We start from the raw sequence: 10,429 nt of genomic DNA, 5'->3' as shown, positions 1-10,429 counted from the left end.
ATTTATTTCTTTACCTCATCTCTCTCCCTTCCCTTTTTTCCATCTCACCTCTAACCATGTCCATATACAAGTAAATGTTTAAAAAAAAGTTTAAATATTAGTTTTTACTTAGGAAATATGTAGTTTACCATTTTAATTAAAAATAACATTTATGTATATTCTTAAGCTTATTCTTAAATAGAATAACTAAAGTTTATGTTTTTTTTTCAATATATCAACTCATCATATTATTTATATTTAAATACTTAAATATAATATAATATTTAATTTGTGCAAATAGAAGACTGCATGTCCATTTAATATTGACTTTGTAGTCAAATAAGTTGGAATAAATTTTGAATTAATAAAAAATATAAAAAAATGTTGCCCACAATCCAGAAGCCTATATATATATATATATATATATATATATATATATATATATATATATATATATATATATGATTTGCTATAGTACTGGTATCTATGATAGTAAGAGCCAATTTTTTCTTTTGATGAAAAGATATTACTGATATCTATAACAGTAAGATTCCTCAGTTATTATTTGACCTATGAATCTAAGTGCTAAATTCCTACTATTCATACGTATTGAGTAATCTATCCATAAATAAGTTGAGTTCCTTTGAAACCTATCAATGCATTCCCCGTCTCCTTAAGCACCATGATGTGATCAAACTTTTTAACTTCATGTTTTAAAATAAACAAATTATATTGGTTAGCCCCTGCTGGCCCAAATTTCTTATCGAAAAATTGTTTAAACGCGTCTCCATTAGAAACATTGCAATTACAAACCAGAACCAACACCATCACACTCTTTATTATATATAGAAAAACACAGCATACATACAATCCACAGTATGCTTCAAACCAGAAGATGGTCTACACACAACTCATTATAAGATGAAACAACCCAAAAAATAAAATTCATGTGCTCTTTCAATGCTCTGTTTCTCCCTCTTTGTGGTTTCCAGGGAGCTTCTCTTTGATCTCTTCCGTCAACCCTTTCTTCTCGCCCCCTTCTTCCTCAGCCTTCACATGACCGTCTTCTTCTTCCTCTTTCTTGTCTCCATGAAGCTTCAACTTGTCCTTCAATCCACCCTTCTTTGTCTCCTTCTTCTTCTCTCCCTTCTCATCTTCTTCCTCATCGCTGGACTGTACACACACAGCATTTCAACAGATCAGAGACCGATCCGTGTAATCATTTAACCAATAAAAGTACGTAAAGTAGGATGAATTTCAATAGAACACAAAAAATTGAAATATTTGGTTAGGCAAAAGGTGGAACAAAATGCAACCAAATCTAAAAAGATGAAGGGATTGTGATCTGTTGGTCAAATTTTAATAGCACTTCCAAAAGCCAAATAAAAGATCACCGCTCAGTAACACAAAACCCTACGCCCTAACAAAAACAGAGAGACCATAACAGGATACCGTGAACAACAGGGGCTCCATAATTAATTCAGCTATTGCGTAATACAAGCACTTCAGAAGGGTTAAAAAATCGATTCAAATCCAAGCACATTGGTATTCCATCTGATCTATTCAACTTAGAAACGAAAGCATAAACGTACAGAGCTTGAAGAAGAGCTCTTGCTACGATGGAACTTTCCCATGAGTCCTCCTTCTTCTTTCTTCTCCACGACAACACCATGCTGCTGATGTGTCTCCTCCTCTTTCTTCTTCCCAAACAAGCCAAATAAACCGCGATCCTTATGCTCTGCTGCGTTTGAATCCGCCATTGTCAAGAAATACAAAGACAGAAAAAGTTACATGGAAAATGAGTGTTGAACGAAGGCCAATTTATAGGATTTCACGAACAACTGACGCGGCTTGCTGGGGCGTGGCATATATATATCGGTGAAATAAATGTTAACATCACGCGGATAAGACGTGAGTGGGCAATGTCGACGACAAAGATATCGTAAGGGGACGGTCTACATGCATTCCAGGCTCTACGAAACGAGCTCCTGGCTTTGTGGGGAGAATCTGAAACGCATGCGTTTCAAATACTGATAGTTATATTATAATTAGGGCGTACGGATCACCCTGCTTTGCCGTTGGAAAAAATGGAAGGTCTTTTGCATGGACTATCGACTTCCCTTGTAACGTCTACATTTTGTGTTTTTTGGTGAATGAAAATAGACATATATTACTAGTTCAAGTCTTGAATTTGATGGCTGTATTGACCCTTTTTGGTGATGGAAATAGGTATATATTACTAGTCATATATTAGTTTTTATATATTATATATAAAATAAGTCAAGAGATATATTTCGAGGTGTCTTGGACAAGAATATCTGTGGATTGCATATATATATATAAAAGTTAGTAGCAATCATATTTTTTATAGTTAACTATATACTTAATCTATAATAAATTGTATTATTAGTCCCTGCCTTTTAAAAGGCAAGGAACTAATGTTTTTTTTTCACTCCCCCTATTTCTTTTTTGGTACTCAACAGATGTCATATCATAAGGCTTAAGCAACTGTATTAAGAAAATGGAATTATCAGTTGCTAATTTCATATTTATGATTGGCCGAGAGCAATTTTGTTGGGGTTTATTGGCTTTTTTGGAAAATTTTTATTGAACAAAAATGAGACTAATGTCGGTTGCAAAGGCAATTTAATTTTCATTAATGTGATGGTAGGGTAGTGGACAGTGGAGATAGGTTAGCATTTATTACGCTAACATCACGGAGCCAAGGAGCCACCGACAGTCAAGATGGATAAAGAGCATAACATGTTTGCCAATTTTGAAAGTACGAAGAAGCAGTTTCCATGCAATTTGGAGAAACAGAGGTATGAACGACGAGTCTTGCAATTTACATACTTGTATAGGATTTTTTGCTTCCTTCGTTTTCTTGTTGACAGGTTTATCTATGTGTGGGTGTGCTTGAAAATGATTTTTGGTCTTCGCTGTGAATGTTAATAGGATCATTTTCCCCCATGTGAAAGCTAAGGTCGATATTAGCGCATTTGAGGCAATTGGCATTCGTGTCGGCTCGATTGTAATTCCCTCATTTCATATTCTGCTGTAGAGCTTAATTCTCTGGATTTCATGAAATTGTTTGTTCAGGTTATCAAGTCTCGTTCTATTAAGATTTTTGATTTCACAAATGCTTGCCTCTTTGTATTGCGTAGATGGAAATCTGAAAAATCTCATTTTACCTTTGTCTTCTTCATTTACAACCATTTTTAATGATTTTTGATGAGAAGTGATATTTTGAGCTTTAGTTCCTTGAGAAGGACAAATCTAGGGTTTTTGATACCTATTTGCCGCACTTTCTAAATAGTGTTACTCGTTCTAGCAAAAGTTCTATAATTTGGTAAATGAAGCTTTTAAAAAATTTCAGTTGTTTTAATGCTCAGAAAGTTTTATTATTGATAAGAAAATCAGATTTTCTTGCTGGCTCTAATCAATGAAATCTATGACTCTAGGTAAAAAGTTAGGGCTTCTGGGATTTTTCTTGCCCAAACTTTTCTGAAGAAACAAAAAATTTGTATGGGGACTCTCAAGTTTTTTCGAGTTCCTCTCAATATTGCCTAGCTTTACATACTTCATTACAAGCTTTGAATTCCAATCTGATGGTTAGGAAAAACTATATTAAACAAAAATTGATATTTTTGGCATTTCAATTTCCATTCTAGCTGGTCTGAACAAAGAGGGATTGATTAGCTGTTGGATTGAGTATGTGACCCAGAAAAAATCCTTATATGCGCTAGTATGAATCAGTATTTGGAGAGAATAGGGTTTGCAGGGTTTGTTAGCAATGGAATCGGGCTTGTGAGCTGTTTGTTTTTGTAGACCATAGGCTGGAATGAGGAAATAGATCTTTTCTCTTTATGGTTCTGCTTCAGGAGGAAAAACAACAATCTTTTGAACAACACCTTGGTAACTGGGTAACCCTAAACATGCTTAGGATTTTCCTTCATAACTTCTCTCGGCTTGATGGGCCTGCTATACTCCTCCACGTGCCAATTTGCATATAGAACTCTAACCACATGGGAGCATACAAGCTATACAACACTTGATATTGCAAAAAAGTTGTCTTTGAGTTTACCGCATAAGGATTTGTGCCTTTAGGGTATTAGTCTATGCCTGCGGGATGCCTACTTTGGCATTCATTAGAGATCTTGATTTTTGGGTGCATAAATTTTGGTAGGTTTCAAAGTATGGTATTCCGCTATGAAGAAATGAGATTACACGATGGTTGTTTCCATGTATAGGTTGCTAATTATGTTTTTATAGAGTGCGCCCCTGATGGAAAAAATCATCCTCTGAATTTCACAAATCCACAAAGTATTATATAACACTCCAATTTATTCACATAATTAAAAATACAAGAATAATATGTGCAAATTATACAGTTAAAAAATATACTATTTATAATAAAACACAATATAAATAATTTCAATTAATCAACTACAACTCAATTTAATGGTCATAGATTATTCCTATAAAGATTATTGATTAAAAATTTAAAAATTTAAAATAAAATATATTAATAACATATACCCAAACTTTTAACTTGCAAGTAGGACATTTCATTAAAGTTGAGTCTACTTGTAATTATGATACTTCTATTATGTTATAATTAATATAGATATAATTATCTTAAGTTAATTTGATTAAAATTTAATTAATATTCTACAATAATTCATACATTAACTTTAACTTAGTTTTTACTTAATAACTAAATTTGTAAATAATTATATTATATTAAAATAAAATTCTATCTAATAGTTTTCACTGTAGTTTAGATTATAAAAAATATTATTTTCATAATATTAGATTCATTAATCTATTAATTTATTCACTTTACAAAAGTCAATTTGTCAACTTACAAATGATATATTTTAACATTTAAAAAAAAAAATGTTTGAAAATTAACAATACATTCAACCAACTATTAATTAAAAAATATATAAAATTAATGATTTAAATTAGATTTTATAACTTTTTAAGGTAATTTTTATTTTACTTTCTAACTTGTTGGTTCATTTCTTTTGTAAAAATATTGATAACCTTTTCTTTTTTTTAACATTGTTCATTTCTTTAAAATTTGATTCTATTTGATTTATCCATCTAGTATTAATTAATGATGTAAATTAGATTTTATAACTTTTTAAGTTAATTTTTATTTTACTGTCTAACTTGCTGGTTCATTTCCTTTTAAAAATATGAACAATCTATTTATTTTTTAATATTGTTCATTTCTTTAAAATTTGATTCTATTTGATTTATCCATCTAGTATTCTTTATACCTTTACTAACTATGATTGAACTATCCAATAAATTTTCAAGTATTTTGATCAGAATGATTTTATGTAGACAGGTCACAGGTACAAAGTTTGCTGCAAGAAGATTTTCAGTAACAAGAAGCATAAAAGACAATCTTCTTTCAAGCAAAACAAGTTACATAGTCAGTAATCAAGTGAGTGTTTTACAAACCACTTTAAGCTTTGAGATATTAATAATAATATAAAATTTGTTTCAACATTATTCTATCTCTTGTGATAAGCAATTGAATTATGTATACGTTGGTTCAGTTTTGCTAGGAAATTTTGAAACTTTCATAAATAATGATGTCAGTATCTACTTACAAATAATAAGTATAGAATATAATTTCTTTCAAAATTGTTTTTTTTTGGCTACTCAACAATTGAATTTTCTATGCATTAGTTCATTTTTCTTAGGATATTTTGAAACTTTTGTAAATAATTATCATAGTAGCTACTTTCACCTTTCTTTCCAGTTAGTTCAACATAGAACAATTAACAATACGCCAATTTTTCTTTTCACAAAACTCCATTAGCAAATGGATTTCCATAATAGTTATGACAAATTCACATCATCAGCATCTATCGAGCTACAAACTAGGCCAACTACACCACTAGCTGAAGCATCATTTGATATCTTACAACATACACAGCTACAAACACCAACACCAACCAATTGAAATACTCAATATTCACTATGATCCTTAAAAGAAATAATCCATAGTGGCAAAAAAGAAGAAGGAACCGATGAAAACCAAAGACAAGAATCATCATCTTCCATAATAAAAAGTCAACCACCTACAATGCAAAATAAAAAATCTATCAACTTCTCAACAATACACATAACAAAAACACAACAAGGTCATTTAAAAAGTAGGCATTCATTGCATTCCCTCAAAAACATAATACGAAATAGTAGGAGCATAAGTTTTCTTCAACAAAATAGAAAGCAACAAAATCCTGAAAATGCGCAAACAAACAACAAACTTCGCCACCATTTCCATCAAACTACCGGACAGAACTCTAAACAACCCTCAGCGCATAGACAAATCTCAAAATTAATTAAAGCATACCAATGTATCATAAATGACACACCCATAAACCCATCCAACATCTGTGAAACATTACATTTCCAAAAAAACACGCAAATGATTGACAAAATATTTCTTGATGCTTTCAACTGCCTTCCAATAACACACAAACAAAAGAAAATTGAAATTGGCAAATTGGTATGTACCCAATGTTTCAAAGCTGTTGTATTTGGCAACATTCCTCCTTTTGCTGCACCTTGGAGAATACAAAGAAATAGACGTATCGATGCAATGCAAATGTTAACCTCACTAGAAGAAAGACTCGTGTCATTGTGCATTGCGTTTGCCCAAATAAGACAACTAGGATACAAAAGGTCATAGTACGGGCTAAATGGAACAATAATCAATGTGCTTGTAGATATTGATAAAATGCAATGAGTATTGCCTCGACAATTAGATGACAGTGGAACAATTGCAATAAGATTGAAGCGAAAACTACAATACAAAAATGCATATGCACAAGGCAATGTCAGACCCTTGTGTGTAATGAATGCGCTATCAACTCTAGCAACTACACCCTTATATATTAGAGAGAATGTTACCATAGATGAGCATTGGGACACCATTCTAAGGGAAAAAAAACAACAAACATGTCTCGACAATGCAGAAATAGAAGACTTTAATGAGAATGATGAACTAAGTAACGAACCAATCTCTGAATCACTTATCCATTGGTTCAATGACACACATTCAATCAAATATCTTGAGGCAATGATAATTGAGACTGCACCTTCTAAAGGAATTAAACCTCCTGGAATATTTCAAGATCAAAACTCAGAGGAAATGAACTTTCCAACTCTGTTCTATGGTTTTCCAAGACTGCAACACGTTGTGTCAAATTCCTTGCTCCAAAAAATAGTGAAATGGGAGCTCATGCATTTCGATAATGACTTTGTGACACATATTACAAACATTTTCTTCAAAGCAATAAAACTTATTATTCAACAAATCTCTTCAATTGCATGGGTTTGCATAAGAAAAGCTGAGCTCAAAGATAAAAATTTGTTTGCAAAAGATGTCCGCACCCCTGCAAATATTAAGATTGCCAATTGGTTTCAGATCATTGAAGAGTATTCGTACATCACCTGACTACTTGGACAATACACGGAAAAATTTATTTGCAATGATAAGGCAATTAGGACCGCCAACATTCTTTGCCACATTGAAAAGTGTTGAACACTTGTGGCTTCCACTAGTACAAGCTTTAGACAATATATATCCTAGCAATACCTGTAAAGAGACTAAACCTGTCGAAGATTGAAATCTAGACTTTCAAATAAGACAAAATCTAGTTCTATGCACTCGATATTTCAATCATTGGCTCAATGCATTCCGTAGAATGATGTTAACAAATACAGAATTGTTTGGCAAAGTGTTAGATTACTTTTTTGTCACTGAATTCCAAAATAGAGGAAAAGAACATGTGTATTTTGTGATTTGGACTAAAAATGCACCCATATATGGACAATCTACAAATCAAGAAATCGAGAACTTTGTTGACAAATATATCTCTTTTAATTCTACACTATTAGATGAAAACGTTGTCAAAATTCAAATGCACCATCACACAAGAAGCTGCAAAAAATATAGGACATCAACTTGTCGCTTCAATTTCCCTATGCCTCCAATGAGGAAAACAACTATTCTAGAGCCTTTATCAACAACAGATACAAGAATCAAAGAAAAAGCAATAGACCTCTTCAAACAACTTGAGCAGAAAAAATACTCAAAAGATGTTACATTTGACCAATTTCTCAATGACTTTCACACAACCGAAGACAATTACATCTTAATGCTACAGACAAGACTAAGAAGAAGAGCGTTGTTACTAAAAAGAGACCCAAGTGACACCTGGACAAATGCATTTGCAAACCAAGTTTCATCATTATGGTATGCAAATACTGATACACAATTCATGCTAGATGCATATGATGTTGCATCTTACTATTGCTCTTATATGACAAAGCAAGACACAAAAACAACATTAGCCTTCCAATAGTTGCGCAAGCATACAACAACTACTTATGATAATAAAACAGAATTCATAAGCAAACTTGGAAATGCATTATTAAACTATCAACAAATGTCTAGCCGGCAAGCCGTCCATATTGCATTGTCATTGACATTATGCAGATCATCAAGAAAAATCGTATTTATCAACACTGCACCATCAGAGAGCAAAGTTGTCATGCTCAAAAGTCCTAAACTATTGGGTAAAGAACATGACAACTTTGAAAATATCATGTATGCCTCTGCAATAGAAAAATACATATCAAGGCCAGTGACATTAGACAATTTATCACTTGCCGAGTACATTGCACTCTACTATAACAAATCAACGAGTTTCCAAAAAAGACGAAAAGCACAAATTATACATTTTGTGAAATACAATCTACACATTGACTATCAAAATTACTGTAGAGAGAAACTGATGTTGTACATACCTTTTCGAGTAAACGAGGAAACATTTTTATCAAAACACAACACATGGGTCGATGGATTCAATGCTAAAAAGACACAAATAGATAAGATTGAGAGAATGTTCAATGCACAAATTGATTATGCATGGGGTAACATAGACGATGCACAAAAGGAACTAGAGAATACTGAAAATGCAACAATGATATTCAATTTCCAAATTTACAATCCGACAATCAAGCAACAACACAAGAACACTATGACTTAGCTAATGACTTAATGCACAATAGAAAACTCAAACCAAACCAAACTATTCAAATTGCTCATAATCCATTATTTTCAAAAATTGCACACCCGTTCTTACAAAGGATCGAAGAATAGTACACAATGTGAAGAAAATTAAATAGAGAGCAACAAGAAATATTAAAAGATGCAATTATGAGAAAAAGACTTTTTCCAAACAAACCACTATACTTATTCCTAACAGAAGGAGTAGGAACTGGGAAGACCTTTACAACAAAGCTACTCTATGAGGCTTTGATCCGTCTCTATGATGAACATTGCATAGTGATCCACTAAAACAAAAAGGCATCATTGTAGCATCGACAGGAAAGGCTGCATACAATATAGGAGGCGTAATCGCACATTCGATATTCCATCTACCGTGTAGCTCATCAAACATCACACCACTAGACTCAGATACACTTGACAACTTAAGCAAGAGGGTGGATGAACTTCAAGTTCTTTTAATCAATGAGACATCACTAATAGGATCAACAACTCTATACAATATAGAAAAAAGACTCCATCAAATAAAACATACACCAACTCAATCATTTGGAAACATAGACATCATATTTTGTGGTGACTTTTACCAAGCACAACTAGTATGCGATGGCTGGATTTTCAAGCAACCAAGAATTAATGGCGATAAAATTCCATATGCATTTTGGACTGACAATATCAAATATTATAACTTGAAAATTGTCATTAGACAGAGAACTGAACAATTTTTCTCTGTTTTGAACCGTATGAGGACCTCAGAATAGACAGATGAAGACACTTTGTACATAAATAGAGCATGCTATAGACCTATACCTAAAGATCCAAAATTACCACATTTGTTCCAATTCAACTCTGCTATTGATGAGAACAACAAAAATATGTTAGACCTACTACCAACAACACTTTATAAATTTGAAGCAATTGATCGACAAGCTTACCATCCACTATATTCATCAAACCACGGATCCTAGTTGAGCTTATAGCAGGCAACTTTGACACACAAGATGGCTTGGTCAATGGTACTGATGGGACATTCCAACTACATACAAACAACAATGAAGACGTCCTCTGGATCAAGTTCAATGATCCTAATGTTGGAAGATTGCGAAGACAACAAATGCAACACATGTACACAGATACAATACCTACCACATGGACACCACTGACACGAGTTACAAGAAGAATGCGAACATTGACAAACATAGTCATATGATCAAAATTCCCTATACAACTTGCATCAGCAAGAACTATTCATAGAGCATAGGGCTTGACAATGGACACTATTGCTTTTGACCCCACAAAGGTTTATCAACATGGCCTTTCGTACACTGCCCTATCGCGTGTGAAAGAAAT

General features: G+C 32.7%; 1 protein-coding gene across 1 annotated transcript; it reads right to left on the bottom strand.

Annotated features, from left to right (window-relative positions):
* Positions 1–936: 936 nt before the first annotated feature.
* On the bottom strand, positions 937–1,739 carry LOC149559848 (uncharacterized). The gene is made up of 2 exons (XM_089827491.1): positions 1,572–1,739; positions 937–1,152 (listed from the first exon to the last, which is right to left on the bottom strand). The coding sequence occupies exons 1-2, from the start codon at positions 1,737–1,739 to the stop codon at positions 937–939; spliced, it is 384 nt and encodes a 127-aa protein (XP_089683617.1).
* Positions 1,740–10,429: the final 8,690 nt, after the last annotated feature.

The sequence above is a fragment of the Cupressus sempervirens genome, chromosome 4, assembly GCF_028749045.1.
Source record: "Cupressus sempervirens isolate cs-2001-9-10 chromosome 4, ASM2874904v1, whole genome shotgun sequence".
Taxonomy (NCBI): Eukaryota; Viridiplantae; Streptophyta; class Pinopsida; order Cupressales; family Cupressaceae; genus Cupressus; species Cupressus sempervirens.
This window is presented reverse-complemented; position numbering and strand designations above follow the sequence as displayed.

Excerpts from the sequence above, each read along its gene's own strand:
- LOC149559848 (XM_089827491.1), bottom strand. The coding sequence starts at position 1,739 with ATGGCGGATTCAAACGCAGCAGAGCATAAGGATCGCGGTTTATTTGGC. Across the intron at positions 1,153-1,571 it reads AGAGCTCTTCTTCAAGCTCT|TCCAGCGATGAGGAAGAAGA; the intron begins GTACGTTTATGC and ends GTGTGTGTACAG.